Below are 20,158 nucleotides of genomic sequence, written 5' to 3'. Positions count from 1 at the left end.
CCCTTATGCAGTGTCCCCAGTAGTGGTAGTGCCCCTTATGCAGTGTCCCCAGTAGTGGTAGCGCCCCTTATGCAGTGTCCCCAGTAGTGGCAGCGCCTCTTATGCAGTGTCCCCAGTAGTGGTAGCGCCCATTACGCAGTGTCCCCAGTAGTGGTAGCGCCCCTTACGCAGTGTCCCCAGTAGTGGTAGCGCCCCTTATGCAGTGTCCCCAGTAGTGGTAGCGCCCCTTATGCAGTGTCCCCAGTAGTGGCAGCGCCTCTTATGCAGTGTCCCCAGTAGTGGTAGCGCCCATTACGCAGTGTCCCCAGTAGTGGTAGCGCCCCTTACGCAGTGTCCCCAGTAGTGGTAGCGCCCCTTATGCAGTGTCCCCAGTAGTGGTAGCGCCCCTTATGCAGTGTCCCCAGTAGTGGTAGCGCCCCTTATGCAGTGTCCCCAGTAGTGGTAACGCCCCTTATGCAGTGCCCCCAGTAGTGGTAGCGCCCCTTATGACATATCGCCCTGGGACACATTGTGTAGTGTGTACCCAGCATAAGAGACTCCTGAGCTTCAGGGCTTTATCAGTAAATCCCGGGAGATAATTCGCTCACTTACCTAAGTCTGAATCACAACATTGTACAGTGGGGAGGGGCTGCCGTGACCCAAATTGCTTTGCCACAACCACCATATCCCCGCACTTCCAACATTGCAACACTCTTACGGGATATCTCGGAGAGGAGGTATAACAATTAGGCATAGGTGGAAAAAAACAAAGAGTCCATAGTGCATCCTCCACATAGAAAGTGCCAGATGCAATCAATACATGAAATAATATGTATGAAGGTACTATAATAACACCAGCTACATTGCGGTAATCTCTGTCTGCCAGGGTGCCATTATGTAGGCATGATCCTGACATTTTTAATGTAGGATTTACTTTAACTTAATTTGACATACCAGGTTACAGTGGTTTATGAATTATGCACATCATATTAATAGAACCGCATAGTCAATGCAGATGGCATAAATTATATATTATGCAATACTCAGACTATCCCCAATGAAGGGAAGCATTAATAAAGCCCCATGCAGAATCCTTATCACCAGACCTTTCTTCTTGACAGTTTATTCAACACATAGAAAGACTGCAGCAATTTATATATCCCGGCCACAATCTGTATAGAGTCTGTCCCATTGTCTGTATGTGTGCAGAGTATAGACCAGTAATAAGGACTCTTATCAGTTACAATTCCACTAACTGTGTACATACAAAGTACGGCTGTGCATTCATAATGGGCCTAATTCAGAATTGTATGCAATTCCGCCTGCCTGAGGCCCATACATCTACGGCCCCGATTACGCATTTTGCTGATTCGCAGATCGACAGCTATCGATGATTGGCATTCTGTCTGCGGACTGGGGACATTCTTGTAAAAAAATCCCAGACTCGCTGATTCCAACCATTTTCGGGTCGGGATCAGGGAGTTGAGATTTTCCAACATGTTTAGTATCTCCGAATACCTGACTCCGCCGTTAACAGAACAGGGAATTGCAGAAATTAGTCGCAAATGTATGGGTTCCATTAGCCAGACAGACAGACAGTCACAATAATATACTGTACAAGGGGCCAGAAGAGAAAAAAAATGTACCAATGTTTACTGAAAGTGGAAAATCCCTTTAATGGTGATCTATACCTTCTCCTCCGCTACCTCTCTCCCTGTGCCTGTTCCCATCTTGCCCACCTCATCAATCTCTCCCTCTCATCTTGCACTGTCCCTTCTGCATTCAAACATGCCCTTGTCTCCCCCATTCTTAAAAAACTTAGCCTTGATCCTAACACTCTCGCCAACTACCGACCCATCTCTCTCCTCCCTTTTGCATCCAAACTCCTTGAGCGTATTGTTTACAACTGCCTTACCACCTTTCTTTCCTCTCACTCCCTCCTTGACCCTTTTCAGTCTGGCTTCCGTTCCCTCCACTCCACAGAAACTGCCCTCACTAAAGTCAGCAACGACCTCCTTGCTACCAAATCCAAAGGCGACTACTCTCTACTCATTCTCCTTGACCTTTCTGCTGCTTTTGACAATGTGGACCACCCTCTCCTGCTGCAAATCCTTCACTCCCTTGGTCTACGTGACACTGCCCTCTCCTGGCTATCCTCCTACCTCTCTGACCGATCCTTCTCTGTCTCCTCTCATGGCTTATCTCCCCCCCCCACATCCTCTCACAGTAGGTGTTCCCCAAGGTTCTGTTCTTGGTCCACTCCTTTTCTCCCTCTATACATCCTCTCTAGGTGAACTCCTCAGCTCTTTTGACCTCCATTATCATCTCTATGCTGATGACTCTCAGATCTACCTTTCCTCCCCTGACATCTCTCCCTCTCTCCTCACTCGTATCTCCAACTGTCTTTCTGCTATATCTTCCTGGATGTCCCAGCGATTTCTTAAAGTTAATATGTCTAAGACTGAGATGATCATCTTCCCACCCTCCCACATAACCTCACCTCCCACTATTTCTTTATCAGTTGATGGCACAACTATCTCCTCTAGCCCCAAAGTGCGCTGTCTTGGAGTTATCCTGGACTCCTCCCTCTCCTTCAAACCACATATCCATAACCTCACACAGTCCTGTCATTTCCATCTTAAAAATATTTCCAGGATCAGACCCTTTCTCACCCAGGATGCTACTAAGAACTTAATACACTCACTGGTCATCTCCACATTGGATTACTGTAACCTTCTCCTATCTGGCCACCCCAACTCTCATCTCTCTCCGCTCCAGTCTGTCCTCATTGCTGCTGCTCGACTCATCTTTCTCTCCAAACGCTCTTCATCTGCCTCCCCTCGCTTACAAGCCCTCCACTGGCTCCCCTTCCCCTTCAGAACCCAATTCAAGGTTCTCATATTCTCTTACAAAGCCCTCACACACTCCTCTCCTATTTACATCTCTGACCTCATCTCCCTTCACTCTCCTGTCCGCCCTGTTCGTTCAACAAATGCATGCTGCCTCTCATGCCAACTGATTACTTCCTCCCACTCCCGACTCCAAGACTTTGCCCGTGCTGCTCCCCATCTTTGGAACTCTCTCCCTCTCCCCATCAGACTCTCCACCTCTCTACAATTCTTCAGACGGGCTCTCAAGACCCACTACTTCATCAATGCTTTCCAGCTTTCATCCTAACTTGCTACTACATGCTCCCTCCTCCCTGTCTTCCCCATCTGTATCATGCCCGTCTGTCTGCCCCTCCCCTTGAGAATGTAAGCTCTTGTGAGCAGGACCCTCTACCATCTTGTGCTTCTCCTTACTTAATGTTCATCTACTTCTTACTCACCACTAGAACACCTAACACCTGGTGCCTATGCTTTGTTGCTTAATTGGGTGTTATGGCCACCTATGTATCAATGTATATTATCCATGTTCTTGTCCTTCATTGTATTGTATTTTACTGTATGTCAGTTTTTGGTTATGTACCTTGTAAAGCGCTGTGAAACACTTGTGGCGCCATATAAATAAACGATAATAATAATAATAATAATAATATATCTACTTTTAGGGATGCAGTTTGGAAGCCGACTGTCAAAATGCTGACCGCCGGCTTCCAAACTTTCTAATCCCGGCGTGGTACTAATGACAGACGTTGAAAAACTCGACGCCTGTCATTAACCAGATGCCGGAAGACCGACGCCCGGCATACCAAACGAAGGTAAGCCGGGCGCGGACACCGCGGGGGGGAGGGTTAGGTTTGGGGCTCCCGGGGGGACTTAGGGATAGGCACCCCCCCCCGGGAGGGTTTAGGCTAGGGGAAGGGGGGTTAGGGTTAGGCACCCCGTGGGGAGGTTAGGGTTAGGCACCCCCCCGGGGGACTTAGGTTTAAGCAGCGTGGAAGGGGGGGTTATGTTTAGGCACTTAGAGGGGGGATTATGGTTAGACACTTGGGGGGGAGGTTAGGGTTAGGCACCCCTAAGGGAGGCTAGGGTTAGGGGGTAGAATTAGGTTATCGATACTTACCCTAGGGACGATCAGGATTTTCACCCATCGGCCGGCGGTAATACCTACTGCACCCTTACTTTTATGTCCCTCAAACTCAATGTATTGCATGGTTTCTATTGACATAATTAATTATAGGTATCTTACCAAGGTCCATTAGCCAGGACTTCTCCAAAATGTCTGCTTTATTTACAATGCATATCACTTTCTTCTTTCCTTTCTAGCTGGTCATGCAGTACCTATACTGTGGAGGAACAGAATCACTTCTCATTAAAAATAATGAAATCATGGAGGTAAGATGCAGATTGCGGAAGTCTTCAGTAAATTAGATGCTCTGGCTTAACCAGCCGCAGATGTTTAGAAAAGAATCCATTTACTGTTTGCTGCGGACGAGGCAGATACGTTACTCGTATGCCAATTTCTTAAGATTGGATAATCCAGTACTGAAAGTGTATTTAGAATATTTATTATCAGTTCTGTGCTTTAGATTACATTATTATTAATGCGGGTAATACAGTATGCCGCTGTGATCGTGAATGTAGTATACTCACAATTTCTTTCTTTGCAGCTGTTGTCTGCCAGTAAGTTTTTTCACCTGGAAGCTTTGCAACGCCACTGTGAAATCATCTGTGCGAAGAGCATTAATACAGAAAACTGCGTGGACATTTATAACCATGCCAAGGTGATCTTATGATACTCTGGAGTACACATTGATTCTGAAAAGTGTTGTTAAAAAATATATATACTGTTATACAGTCAGGTCCATAAATATTGGGACATTGACAGAATTTTCATATTTTGTTCTCTATTCACCACCACAATGGCTTTGCAATTAAACAAACAAGATGTGCTTTAACTGCAGACTTTCAGATTTAATTTGAGGGTTATTACATCCAAATCAGGTGAACGGTGTAGGAATTACAACGGTTTCTATATGTGCCTCCCACTTTTTAAGGGGCCAAAAGTAACGGGAAAAACTAAACAGTCCTAAATCTAACTTTCACTTTTTAATGCTTTGTTGCAAATCCTTTGCAGGCAATTACAGCCTGAAGCCTGGAACGCATAGACATCACCAGATGCTGAGTTTCATCCCTGTTGATGCTCTGCCAGGCCTCTACTGCAAATGTCTTCAGGTCCTGCTTGTTCTTGGGGCATTTTCCCTTCAGTTTTGTCTTCATCAAGTGAAATGCATGCTCAATCGGATTCAGGTCAGGGGATTGACTTGGCCATTGCATAACATTCCACTTTTTAGCCTTAAAAAACTCTTTGGTTGCTTTTGCAGTATGCTTCGGGTCTTTGTCCATCTGCACTGTGAAGCACTGCCCAATGAGTTCTGAAGCATTTGACTGAATATGAGCACATAATATTGCCCAAAACACTTCAGAATTCATTCTGCTGCTTTTGTCAGCAGTCACATCATCAATAAATACAAGGGAACCAGTTCCATTGGCAGCCATACATGCCCACGCCATGACACTACCACCACCATGCTTCACTGATGAGGTGGTATGTTTTGGATCATGAGCAGTTCCTTTCCTTCTCTTCTCTTCCCATCACTCTGGTACAAGTTGATCTTTGTCTCATCTGTCAATAGGATGTTGTTCCAGAACTGTAATGGCTTTTTTAGATGTTGTTTGGCAAACTCTAATCTGGTCTTCCTGTTTTTGTGGCTCACCAATGGTTTGCATCTTGTGGTGAACCCTCTATATTCACTCTTGTGAAGTCTTCTTTTGATTGTTGACTTTGACACATATACATCTACCTCCTGGAGAGTGTTCTTGATTTGGCCAACTGTTGTGAAGGGGTTTTTCTTCACCAGGTTAATAATTATTTTGTCATCCACCACAGTTGTTTTCCGTGGTCTTCCGGGTCTTTTGGTGTTGTTTTTTGTTCCGGTGCGTTCTTTCTTTTTAAGAATGTTCCAAACAGTTGATTTGGCCACACCTAATGTTTTTGCAATCTCTCTGGTGGGTTTGTTTTCATTTTTCAGCCTAATGATGGCTTGCTTCACTGATAGTGTCAGCTCTTTGGATCTCATATTGAGAGTTGACAGCAACTGATTCCAAATGCAAATGTCACACCTAGAATCAACTCCAGACCTTTTACCTGCTTAATTGATAATGAAATAACGAGGGAATAGCCCACACCTGTCCATGAAATAGCTTTTGAGTTGATAGTCCCATTACTTTTGGCCCCTTAAAAAGTGGGAGGCACGTATTGAAACTGTTGTCATTCCTACACCGTTCACCCGATTTGGATGTAATTACACTCAAATTAAATCTGAAAGTCTGCAGTTAAAGCACATCTTGTTTGTTTCATTTCAAAACCATTGTGGTGGTGAATAGAGGCCAAAATCTGAAAATTCTGTCAATGTCCCAATATTTATGGACCTGACTGTATATAGAGAGAGAGAGCTATTTCATTTATTCTATACTATTATTTGCACTGTGGAAATGATCTCTACATAACACTAGTCATATCTGTGTGATATTCTGTTTCCTTGTGATATATACATTACATCGCTGATATGGATAATTTACCATTTTGCCTTCTATATGCATAAAGCTTTTGAGGACTTAGGACCTCATTCAGAGTCGGTCGTTGCGGCCGCACGGTCGTAAGGGAAAAGGGGCCGGATATGCAAATGATGCACTCGCAAGTTGCGTCCTTAGGATCGGATCGTTAGCTGGTCGACCAAGGGGAGGATGCGGCCGTAAGACAAAAAATACGCCCCCTTCTCGTACGCATTACACGTCATCTCCGGCCATATAAGGATTAATCGAGACCATCGGTAACCATCGGAACTGGTCGTAGAGCTTAAGGTTGACCATACCCTATCTTAAGCAATACGATCAGGTCAGTGTACAAACCACCCATGTCACGTGTGCCATGAAACTACTTTGTTAATTATGCACTCCCATAAAACGCCGTTCGCATAATTAGGCACGCCTGTGTTCGGATCTCCACTCCCCCGTTTTCAAGCACCTTCCCCTGTTACCACCCACAAACGCCTCATCCTGTCACTCAAACTACCGACCTGGCTGTGTTCAAGGAGAGAGAAATTTCTGATCGTAGCAGCTAGTTTGCGCACGTGCCTTGCGAACTTTACGCATGCGCAGTTTAGCGAACATCGGTGGCGTATGACCGTGCGGCCGCAACGACCGACTCTGAATGAGGTCCTTAGGGCCATATCCAATTAGCCGCGATAAATTACTGCGGCTAATTAGCTTACTCGGGGCTATCCAATTAGCCTATTAGTCAGCCTGACGACGGAATTTATCTGGGGTTTTCTCCCGAAAAATAATCCACGATAAATCCAGTTTTTCCGCCCAAAAAAAGGCGAGAACACATAAGGCCGCGAGCTTGTCGCGGCTCCTATGTGTTAACGGGCAAACTATCCTATTAATTTGTCCGAATTAATAGGATAGGGAGAAAAAAAATATATGGGGGCATTACTACTAGGGGCAATACAACAGTGGCCACTACAAATGGGGGCATTAATATATGCTACTGGAAGCACTACAATAGGGGGCATTACTACAGTGGACACTACTTATGGGGGCATTCATATAGGGGGCATTACTACTGAAGGCACTACAATAGGGGGCATTACTACAGTGGACACTACTAATGTGGGCATTAATATAGGGGGCATTACTACTTTGGGCACTACTATAGGGGGCATTCTTACTGTGGGCACTACTATAGGGGGCATTACTGGGGGCACTACTAATGTGGGCATTACAACTGTGGGCACTATTATAGAGGCATTACTACTGTGGGCACTACTAATGTGGGCATTACAACTGTGGGCACTATTATAGAGGCATTACTACTATGGGCACTACTATTGGGGGCATTACCAATGGGGGCACTACTACTGGGGGCCTTAACACTGTGGGGATTACCAATGGCAGCATTACCACTGCGGGCACTACTAATTAGGGCACTATATGGGGGCACCACTTGTTGGGCCATTGTGTAAGGGGCACCACTGCTGTGGGCATTGTATAAGGGGCACTACTACCGTGGGCATTGTATTAGGGGCACTACTACTGTGGGCCTTGTGTATAAGGGGCACTAATTTGGGCATTGTGTAAAAGGGGCACCACTGTGTGTCATAACATGAATAAGGGACTACTGTGTGGCGTAACTTGAATTGAGGATAATGTATTATAAAGGGAATTACTGTGTGTGGCACAATGTATTATACAGGGCATTACTGTGTGTGGCATAATGTATTATACAGGGCATTACTGTGTGTGGCATAATGTATTATACAGGGCATTACTGCGTATGGCATAATGTATTATACAGGGCATTACTGCATGTGGCATAATGTGTTATAAAGGCCATTACTGCGTTTGGCATAATGTGTTATAAAGGGCATTACTGCATGTGGCATAATGTGTTATAAAGGGCATTACTGCATGTGGCATAATGTGTTATAAAGGGCATTACTGTGTGTGGCGTAATGTGTTATAAAGGCCTTTACTGCGTGTGGCATAATGTGTTATAAAGGGCATTACTGTGTAAGGAGCATTACTGCACATGGCAATTATTCGCCACGAGGGGAGAGCTTGGGGGAAGCCCAGCACCTTCATAAGTTCTGGGCATGCCCCACAGTGTGAGGAATTGGGGGTGTTCTGCAAGGACATGCCCCCTTTCCAGAAGCGCGCGCACAGAGGAACGAAATCTAAATTTTTATTTTTGGGGGGGGGGGGCGCCACTGGGAACTTTCGCCCTTTCGCAATGTCTGGAATCGGTCCTGGGTGCTGCACAGTATGACGGCCACCTGTTAGTTTTATCTCGGTTTGTATGCTCTGTATCCTAAATAAGTTATGGATCTGAGATCCATTTCTACATTTCATCTCCCTCAAGCTGCCCAGATTTCCTCCTATCCGGCCCTCCCTCCTCTGTGATCATCTTCTGTCATCTCCCCTTTCCTGTCAGATTGATTACATTCACTTTTCACCTCTTTAATTCCCTCCCCTCTCTACCCTGTGATCGACTCTATGCCTCTCCCCTCTCCGTTCTTATTGGCTTCTGTCACCACCCCTCTCCTCTCCGTTCTTATTGGCTTCTGTCACCACCCCTCTCCTCTCCTTTCTTATTGGCTTTTGTCACCACCCCTCTTCTCTCCTTTTCTTACTGGCTTCTGTCACCACCCCTCCCCTTTCTTATTGGCTTCTGTCACCACCCCTCTCCTCTCCTTTTCTTACTGGCTTCTGTCACCACCCCTCTTCTCTCCTTTCTTATTGGCTTCTGTCACCACCCCTCTTCTCTCCTTTTCTTACTGGCTTCTGTCACCACCCCTCCCCTTTCTTATTGGCTTCTGTCACCACCCCTCTCCTCTCCTTTTCTTACTGGCTTCTGTCACCACCCCTCTCCTTTCTTATTGGCTTCTGTCACCACCCCTCTCCTCTCCTTTTCTTATTGGCTTCTGTCACCACCCCTTTCCTCTCCTTTCTTATTGACTTCTGTCACCACCCCTCTCCTCTCCTTTTCTTATTGGCTTCTGTCACCACCCCTCTCCTCTCCTTTCTTATTGGCTTCTGTCACCACCCCTCTCCTTTCTTATTGGCTTCTGTCACCACCCCTCTCCTCTCCTTTTCTTATTGACTTCTGTCACCACCCCTCTCCTCTCCTTTTCTTATTGGCTTCTGTCACCACCCCTCTCCTCTCCTTTTCTTATTGGCTTCTGTCACCACCCCTCTCCTCTCCTTTCTTACTGGCTTCTGTCACCACCCCCTCTTCTCTCCTTTTCTTACTGGCTTCTGTCACCACCCCTCTCCTCTCCTTTCTTATTGGCTTCTGTCACCACCCCTCTCCTCTCCTTTTCTTACTGGCTTCTGTCACCACCCCTCTCCTTTCTTATTGGTTTCTGTCACCACCCCTCTCCTCTCCTTTTCTTATTGGCTTCTGTCACCACCCCTTTCCTCTCCTTTCTTATTGACTTCTGTCACCACCCCTCTCCTCTCCTTTTCTTATTGGCTTCTGTCACCACCCCTCTCCTCTCCTTTCTTATTGGCTTCTGTCACCACCCCTCTCCTTTCTTATTGGCTTCTGTCACCACCCCTCTCCTCTCCTTTTCTTATTGGCTTCTGTCACCACCCCTCTCCTCTCCTTTTCTTATTGACTTCTGTCACCACCCCTCTCCTCTCCTTTTCTTATTGGCTTCTGTCACCACCCCTCTCCTCTCCTTTTCTTATTGGCTTCTGTCACCACCCCTCTCCTCTCCTTTCTTATTGGCTTCTGTCACCACCCCTCTCCTTTCTTATTGGCTTCTGTCACCACCCCTCTCCTCTCCTTTTCTTATTGGCTTCTGTCACCACCCCTCTCCTCTCCTTTTCTTATTGACTTCTGTCACCACCCCTCTCCTCTCCTTTTCTTATTGGCTTCTGTCACCACCCCTCTCCTTTCTTACTGGCTTCTGTCACCACCCCCTCTTCTCTCCTTTTCTTACTGGCTTCTGTCACCACCCCTCTCCTCTCCTTTTCTTACTGGCTTCTGTCACCACCCCTCTCCTCTCCTTTTCTTATTGGCTTCTGTCACCACCCCTTTCCTCTCCTTTCTTATTGACTTCTGTCACCACCCCTCTCCTCTCCTTTTCTTATTGGCTTCTGTCACCACCCCTCTACTCTCCTTTCTTATTGGCTTCTGTCACCACCCCTCTCCTTTCTTATTGGCTTCTGTCACCACCCCTCTCCTCTCCTTTTCTTATTGGCTTCTGTCACCACCCCTCTCCTCTCCTTTTCTTATTGACTTCTGTCACCACCCCTCTCCTTTTCTTATTGGCTTCTGTCACCACCCCTCTCCTCTCCTTTTCTTATTGGCTTCTGTCACCACCCCTCTCCTCTCCTTTCTTACTGGCTTCTGTCACCACCCCCTCTTCTCTCCTTTTCTTACTGGCTTCTGTCACCACCCCTCTCCTCTCCTTTTCTTACTGGCTTCTGTCACCACCCCTCTCCTCTCCTTTCTTATTGGCTTCTGTCACCACCCCTCTCCTCTCCTTTCTTATTGGCTTCTGTCACCAGCCCTCTCCTCTCCTTTCTTATTGGCTTCTGTCACCACCCCTCTCCTCTCCTTTTCTTATTGGCAGGTTTGAGTTTTAAAAAGTGCTGCGCTCTCCTTCTCTAATCAGTCATACTTTAAGAACCTCATCTCCTCTCAGTCCTCTAAACCTCCGGCGTCTCTTCACCACTTTCAACTCCCTCCTTCGCCCACTCCCTCCTTGACTCCCCTCTTTGCTCACTGCCCTTAATCCTATCCCCTTCCGCCTCCTCCGCTTCCTCTCTCTCTCTGCCTGCTCCCATCTTGCCCACCTCATTAACCTCTCCCTCTCATCAGGCACTGTTCCTTCTGCATTCAAGCATGCCCTTGTCTCCCCCATTCTTAAAAAATCTACCCTTGATCCTAACCTTCTTTCTAACTATCGACCCATCTCTCTCCTCCCCTTTGCCTCCAAACTCCTTGAGCGGATTGTCTACCACCGCCTTACCGCTTTTCTTTCCTCCCACTCCCTCCTTGAACCTTTTCAGTGTGGCTTCCGTTCTCTCCACTCAAACTGCCCTCACAAAAGTCAGCAATGACCTCCTTGCTGCCAAATCCCAAGGCCACTACTCTCTACTCATTCTCCTTGAACTCTCTGCTGCTTTTGACACTGTGGACCGCCCTCTCCTGCTGAATATCCTTCACTCCCTTGGTCTACGTGAAACTGCCCTCTCCTGGCTGTCGTCCTACCTCTCTGACCGATCTTTCTCAGTTTCCTCTCATGACTCCTCTTCCCCCCCACAGCCTCTTACAGTAGGTGTTCCCCAAGGTTCTGTTCTTGGTCCTCTCCTATTCTCCCTCTATACTTCCTCTCTAGGTGAACTCATCAGCTCTTTTGACCTCCATTATCATCTCTATGCTGATGATATTCAAATCTGCTATCTCTTCCTGGATGTCCCAGCGATTTCTTAAACTTAATATGATCGTCTTCCCACCCTCCCACATCACCTCACTTCCCACTATTTCTTTATCAATTGATGGAATAACTATCTCATCTAGTCCCAAGGAGCGCTGTCTTGGAGTTATCCTGGACTCATCCCTCTCCTTCAAACCACATATCCAGTACCTTTCACAGTCCTGTCGTTTCCATCTCAAAAATATTTCTAAGATCAGACCCTATCTCACCCAGGATGCTACTAAAACATACACTCACTAGTCAACTCCAGATTGGACTACTGTAACCTCCTCCTATCTGGCCTCCCCAAATCCCATCTCTCTCCTCTCCAGTCTATCCTTGATGCTGCTGCACGGCTTATCTTCCTTTCCAAACACTCTACATCTGCCTCCCCTCTCCTACAAGCCCTCCACTGGCTCCCCTTCCCTTTTAGAACCCAATTTAAGGTTTTCACGCTCGCTCACAAAGCCCTCACCCAATCTTCTCCCATATACATCTATGATATCATCTCCCTTCACGCTCCTCTCCGCTCTCTTCATTCAACTAATGCACGCCGCCTTTCATGCCAGCTGATAACTTCCTCCCACTCCTGCCTCCAAGATTTTGCCCGTACTGCTCCCCACCTCTGGAACTCTCTCCCACTCCCCATCAGACACTCCACCTCTTTGCAATCCTTCAAACGGGCTCTCAAGACCCACTTCAACAAAGCCTTCCAGCTATCATTCTAACTCCCTGCTACATGCTCCTTCCTCCCCATCTACCCCATCTGTGTCACCCCAGTTTGTCTTCCCCCACCTTTTTAGAATGTAAGCTCTCACGAGCACGGCCATCTACCCTCTTGTGCTTCTCCTTACTATAGTGTAATTTACTTCTTACTCACCACTAGGGCACCTAACGCTTGGTTGCTTATGCTCTGTTGCTTATCTGGGTGATATGGTCGCAATATATATTATCCATGTCCTGTATTGTATTGTTCTGTAAGTCACTTGTCTACAATTTGTTTATGTACTTTGTAAGGCGCTGCGGAACACTTGTGGCGCCATATAAATAAATGATAATAATAATAAAAAAGTCACTGCATTGCTATATAAAGTAATGAGGTGTTCCTAGGCATGACCACAAAGTGTTATTTGAAAGGTCTTTTAAAAAATACCGTATTAGGAGACCTGAAATAATAATAATGGTGGTAGACAGAACATGATTAGTAGTACTCACATTAATATAGGTGCAATGTATATTTGTGAAGTAGGAGCATAGCTGAGAATGGAGCTTCCCATACGGGTTCTCACTCCAGTGATAGCTGCTTGGGGCAGTAATTGCAGTAATAAGCTGTGCACCCTGTGGAATCTCACTCTAGCACATGTATTCTGTCAATTTAAGTTAAATGATCAGAATATATAATATAATCTCCTCTATTGATTTATAACAATAATTCAAATTAGATAAAAGTCAGATCATAGGTCCTGTACATATATAAAGCAGTGGCAAGGAGCTACCTCTTAATGTGCATTACCGAAGCTTTCTATTCCCCTAATGGGACCTCAATGCCCCGCGTGATACTGTCACTGTTTGCTGTTTTTCTCTTAATTTCAGTATTCCCCTGCAGGCTAGGCATTCCCCACTGGCATAGTTGAGTACAGGGAGGGGGGCGCTAGGACATGCACTTTCTCCGGGCGCCATGGTTCCACGCTACTCCTCTGTGTTTAGTGTATGTGATAGCATGTAATAAGGTGTGTGTTTAGTGTATGTGATAGCATGTAATAAGGCATGTGTTTAGTGTATGTGATAGCATGTAATAAGATGTGTGTTTAGTGTATGTGATAGCATGTAATAGGATGTGTGTTTAGTGTATGTGATAGCATGTAATAAGGTGTGTGTTTAGTGTATGTGATAGCATGTAATAAGGTGTGTGTTTAGTGTAATGTGATAGCATGTAATAGGGTGTGTGTTTAGTGTAATGTGATAGCATGTAATAGGGTGTGTGTTTAGTGTATGTGATAGCATGTAATAAGGTGTGTGTTTAGTGTATGTGATAATATGCAATAAGGCGTGTGTTTAGTGTATGTGATAGCATGTAATAGGATGTGTGTTTAGTGTAATGTGATAGCATGTAATAGGGTGTGTGTTTGTTTAGTGTAATGTGATAGCATGTAATAAGGTGTGTGTTTAGTGTATGTGATAGCATGTAATAAGGTGTGTGTTTAGTGTATGTTATAGCATGTAATAGGATGTGTTTAGTGTATGTGATAGCATGTAATAAGGCATATGTTTAATGTATGAGATAGTATGCAATAAGGCGTGTGTTTAGTGTATGTGATAGCATGTAATAAGATGTGTGTTTAGTGTATCTGATAGCATGTAATAAGGTGTGTGTTTAGTGTATGTGATAGCATGTAATAAGGTGTATGTTTAGTGTAATGTGATAGCATGTAATAGGGTGTGTGTTTAGTGTATGAGATAGTATGCAATAAGGCGTGTTTTTAGTGTATGTGATAGCATGTAATAAGATGTGTGTTTAGTGTATGTGATAGCATGTAATAAGGTGTGTGTTTAGTGTAATGTGATAGCATGTAATAGGGTGCGTGTTTAGTGTATGTGATAGCATGTAATAAGGTGTGTGTTTAGTGTATGTGATAGCATGTAATAAGGTGTGTGTTCAGTGTATGTGATAGCATGTAATAAGACATATGTTTAGTGTATGTGATAGTACGCAATAAGGTGTGTGTTTAGTGTATGTGATAGCATGTAATAAGGCGTATGTTTAGTGTATGTGATAGTATGCAATAAGGCGTGTGTTTAGTGTATGGCAGAGGTGTAACTCAATCAACGGGCAACATACCAGTGCTGGACCTTTCAATCTGGAAACTGCTGATCCACCATTCTGGGCTTGTGAGGGGTGCAGAGCAGACATGGAGGTTGGTGAACGTATAGCAAAGCCCTGTTTTGGCTTTCAGAGCTGGCTTGTGTACATACAGCATCTCATGTGCTTAACTCATTAAGCAGATAGCAAGGAAGGCTCTGGAGGAAGTCATACTTTGTGCCAAGTTTAATATGCTAACCTAGGGGGGATTTGAATTTGGCACAATATGCCCCCCACTAGTATACAGACATATATCTGGTGCCCATATATCTGGTGCCAACACTTCTTGAAAAAAAACACTTGTGTTTTCATATTCAGGGCAAAAACTACTGTGCAGATCTGTACTTGATGCTAAGATTAGATGCTATAAGACTGATGTATAGAGTTATTGGTATTTACAGAGTGATATAAGAAGGGTCAATGCTGTTATTGCATAGTATCTTGTGGAGTGACACTAAACCCAACCTCTTCGCTATCAGCTTACTGGTGTTTATATATACGGGAATGGGGTGGCTGGTAAGGGCAGATATTCTGATTTTGGTTGGGTAATTCAAATTAATATCAATTACCCAGCCATCTATTACATGGCGCCAGGCTTTGCTTTACTATACAGGAGATTAGAGATAACATAGGACTGTAAAATCCTAATGAATTTGACACCAATATTTCCATCCTAGGAAGTACAGTTAACTTGGTGTAACATTTTTTTAATTAAGTTGAAGATTTAATTTAAAGCAGGTATAGAGTAGCTGGACTGAAGGAGCCGAGCAGAAAGGTTTGTGAGCATGGCTAACGGTTTAAAGCCTCTTGTATGTTAAAAATGGACAAATTCTTATTTATTACCATGGGGCCAAACGTTACAAATCAAATGTATTTTTATTATCCTAACATGTACTAAAGAAGAGTTCAGAAATGGGATTAAATAACTTTCTCATATCTCCTAAAAAACAGAATCCAAGTTGTATAGAAACTTTTAGTCGTCTTGTTTCGTTACACTTCAGAATAATCCAATTCTAATCATTATAACTCTTTGTCTGCAGTTTCTAGGTGTGCCGGAGTTGTCATCATATTGTGAAGGATACTTCTTGAAAAATATGATGCTTCTTATTGAAAACGAAGCCTTTAAGCAACTTTTGTATGATAAGAACTGCGAGACAACAGGCCAGGATGTTCTAGGGGATTTACAAAGGACGTTGGCAACGCGAGTACAGTCTATTCATCTATCTTCTTCAAAAGGATCTATAGTATAGAGTCGGTGGCTTGTCTGGTGGACTGTGTACAGTGTTTACTCGCAAAGGCTTAAATGCAGATTACAGGCCTTTAACTCGACCGGATTTCCTATTTTGCTGATGGCTTAAGGCAAGGACTTTGGATCTTTCCAGCTTGGAAAAAAAATATATAAAATTATAGTTCCTATTTTTGTTATAAAAGACATTTACCTAAAAAGAGGAGTACTCATCATTTTCCAAAAAGAAAACCAACATGATGGCATCAACATAGAAATGAGCAAATGAAGCTACTTAACAAGAAAATATATAATAAAATATATATATATATATATATATATATATGTATATATATATATATATATGTATATATATATATATATTTAAAATATGTTCTTAGATGTCAGTCTAAATGCCCTATTTAAAAATTATATTTTGATTTTCTTGAGCATTTATGAAGCTCTTTATTTTCTCCTATGTTAATGAAAAAGGAGAGAAACAATATATAGATCTGAATACCAGTATGGAACTATTAAAAAAAACAACAACAATCAATTGATCATTGTGACCGTATCGTCCGATGGACTTAAGTTGGAAGCTTTTTACGGTGAGACTTTTTAAAGATTTCTAAAAAAAAAATTAAAAAAATTGGGGTGGCCTTGTTGGAAACAAAAATCACAAACAAAAAAAACATACATTTTATTATCTTATACTTTTCATTTCTCAAAAATGTTTAATATGTACGACCTGTGACTTTTCTCTTTGTCAAAGGACTTGGTACCAATTTCTGTGAACTCTACAAGTCAAAAAAAGAAAGAAAATCTCCTTTATTTAGATTGTTGCCTTTTTGCCAGGATGGAACAGATTGCAAAAACAGTTGTACTGTTGTTAATTCTCATAGGTGCAGAAAAAAAAGTTTTAAAAAGCTAGAAAATTGGCATGTCTGTAGTTATGTTGAACAAATTTAGCAAACTCAGATTTGCATGGTGTTATTGTATATAATTTTGCCAAGAATTCCGCAGTTAATCGCTCCATTTGTGAAGTACAAGACTACCCACAAAATTCAGTTTCACTGTGAATATGTTAAATTGATTGTAGGTGTTAGATTTTACATCACATAGTAAAAATGGTGCAAAAGGTTTTTGTTTTTCTTTATTCTTGTAATATAAGGTCATTATTTTTACTGCATTGCTGAGATAACCAGTGCCTGGCAGTATTTGGGTACTGAAAGCCACGAGGATCACCATTTTCATTCAAGTATACAGCGTTATCTCTTGTTTAATCTGATATTGTAAAAAGACATCTCAGAAGACAAAAAATTTCCATGTCTTTACATGTATGTTTTGTTACGTGTCAAAACTTACTTTAGTGCGTGCCGAAAACAAAAACCACACAGATTTGTTAAGTGCCACATTTTCCCAGGCTCTTTTTGCTTAGCAATCAATTTGCATGACCAATTAAATGTAAAAATTAAAAAGAAAAAAAAAACTTTTGTGAGACAATGACTGATGTTAATAAAATAACATATTTTTTTTCCACGTTGAAGGAAATAGAGCATTGTCTATGTAGGTCAGCATGACACTTTCCATTAAAGCGTTGATCACTGGTAGATATCATAGACCCTTCACTTGACAATGCAATGTAATTTTTGGAACATTGTACGAATATAAATGTGTGATGTTGTTTGATGTATATGGCTTTTTTTGAAAATCAAGTCACACTATCAAATACAAAGCTGTTCTATAGCTTTGCCCAGCAGTGCCAGGTTTATATTGTAGGTGCCTATAGGTACTCTGAATTGCATTAACCATTTTCCAGTGCTTGGCATTTCCAAACAGAATTATATTAAGTTAGACGTTTTATAAGTGAAATTACTTATTAAGTGCATAACTAGAATAATTTGGGTTTCCATTGAAACGGTGACCTATAGGCACGTGCCTTGTGTGTTCAATGATAAAACTGGTTCTGTTGACAGATAAAACACTATTCTGTAATGCTTTAAACACTTTTGTTAACTATCCAAAAATCACAAATAACTGCCTAACGTGAATTCTATTTATAATGAATATACTAAAACATTTATTTTTTTTTAGCATGATAACTTGACAATGAATTTATGTATAGATGATTTGTCAACATCTGGTCTGTCCTAATATATTGTCTGAAGTATTTGACTAACATTGTATGTAAATATTGTTCAATGCGTAAAAAAGTCAGATCTGATTTCAGGGTGAAGACAGACGTCTGGTTGTTCAGAAAATGGTGTCTGCTATGTTTTGTCATCCATTTTTAAGATTAAAAAAAAAAGTATTCATATACAGTATGTTCAGTTAACTGTTGCTAGAATGGAAACAGAAAAACAAATTGAAGGGAATTTGTCATTTCAAATGTAAAAAAAAAAAATAAGAATAAAACAAACACCAAGAGCATGAAAATATATTTATTTGGAAAAAGAGATATGTTCATTAAAATACATTTTAGCTAAATCATAAGGTTCTCCTGTATAAGTATGTTTTGCAATATAGAATATGTTAAATTGATTGTAGGTGATCTCTATAGCTTTACCACTCAAAGGTGATTAGTGAAGGAGAAAGCTCTCAGTGAAGTGTGAGAAAGGATTATCACTGCCAGGTACCTTTGAGTGCCAGGGACCCTCACAACTGTACATCCATGCCCCCAAAATGGTGGCCCTGTACACGAATACTGGGGACGTAGTTGAACAACCACTGGATTGTACAGGTTGTCTAATCAGTACTGAATAAATCATTTTGTCAGTCTGTGTCTTTCTTTCTGGAATGGAACTACAAGGTCTATAATGTTGAGACTTGTAGTAGTTTCACAATAGCTGGAGATCCACGTGTTGGCTGTATGATGTTGGCCCGGTCACTGGTTTCCCTTTTCTCTGAATAAGTAGAACACTTGGTGCAATCTACTTCAGATCAAGTATATTTTAAAAATATATATATTTTAAAGGGATAAGAGGAGAGCGTGTGTACTTTTTTAGTTTTGATTAAAAATATTTAATAAAATGTTTAATGTCATTATATTCAACATTATTTTTTGGAGGACAGGACCTCTCCATATTAGTTTGCCTATTCTGCAAGTCCGGGAGAACCACCCTAAATTTTGGATTTTACTGGACATGCCAGGAGAGTAAGTATGGTTCATAGGTATACTGATCTGTTCATTTTATTATTTATCATCATCATTATTATTAGGTGCACTGATCATCCTTCTGTTGAAGAAACTCATTTTCATGTTCAGCTTCATATTGATATAGGACCAGTCTCGTAAACCAGTCCACAGATCATACGTGAAGGAGCTTCCAAATACTTTTTCACCTTACAGATGTGTCCACATACACCAATCCTCAAATCGTGGCAAATAGCCCCATTTACCTAATCCTAAGTGCCTAGTACACTATTTGTGAACTGAGACATACAATTGAGGACAGGGTAGCAGAATGAAGGGAAAAAAAAGGAGCAAAATTGAGGAAAAAAATCTATTAGACAGCAAACAAACGTATAGCAATATTTGGAAATCATTTTATTATAAATTTGGGATATGACTTTAATAAACAAAAGTGAATATATGGAAAGATTTTGTGTAAAGTGTAAACAGATTTATTTTTATTCATTCAAAATAAATAAAAATGCCATAATCAAAAATTGGGAAAATGGTTTAAATGTGTTAAAACTAGGGGTGTGCACCGGCCACTTTTCGTGTTTTGGTTTTGGATCTGGATCTTTCTTCGTGTTTTGGATCTGGATTGGTTTTGCCAAAACCACCCTTCCGTGTTTTGGGTTCTGGGTTTTGTGTTTTGGATCTGTATTTTTTTTAAAAAAAGCATAAAAACAGCTAAAATCACAGAATTTGTAGGTTTTTCTGCTCCTATGCTATTATTAACCTCAATAACCTTAATTTCCACTCATTTCCAGTCTATTCTGAACACCTCACACCTCACAATAGTGTTTTTATGTCCAAAACGTTGCACCGAGGTAGCTGGATGACTATGCTAAGCGACACGAGTGGGCGGCACAAACACGTGACCCATCTAGGCGTGAAACTGCAGTGGCAGACAGGATGGCAGTTTGAAAAACTAGGCCCCAAACTGTACATAATGCAAAGAAAAAAAAGAGGTGCAAGATGGAATTGTCCTTG

General features: G+C 42.4%; 1 protein-coding gene across 1 annotated transcript in view; it reads left to right on the top strand.

Moving 5' to 3' along the window:
* Positions 1-19,585, top strand: part of ABTB3 (ankyrin repeat and BTB domain containing 3) — a 346,709-nt gene extending 327,124 nt beyond the window's left edge. The window contains exons 15-17 of the mRNA XM_088478919.1: positions 4,188-4,256; positions 4,532-4,645; positions 15,812-19,585. Of these exons, the coding sequence (XP_088335045.1) occupies positions 4,188-4,256; positions 4,532-4,645; positions 15,812-16,021 (393 nt within the window). The 3' untranslated portion in view covers positions 16,022-19,585. The remainder of the gene's footprint in view (positions 1-4,187; positions 4,257-4,531; positions 4,646-15,811) is intronic.
* The last annotated feature ends 573 nt before the right edge of the window (positions 19,586-20,158 follow it).

Source organism: Taudactylus pleione, unplaced genomic scaffold, assembly GCF_031769625.1.
Source record: "Taudactylus pleione unplaced genomic scaffold, aTauple2 ptg000225l, whole genome shotgun sequence".
NCBI classification, from domain to species: Eukaryota; Metazoa; Chordata; class Amphibia; order Anura; family Myobatrachidae; genus Taudactylus; species Taudactylus pleione.
Note: the sequence above shows the minus strand (reverse complement) of the source record. Positions and strands in the feature narration are given on the sequence as shown.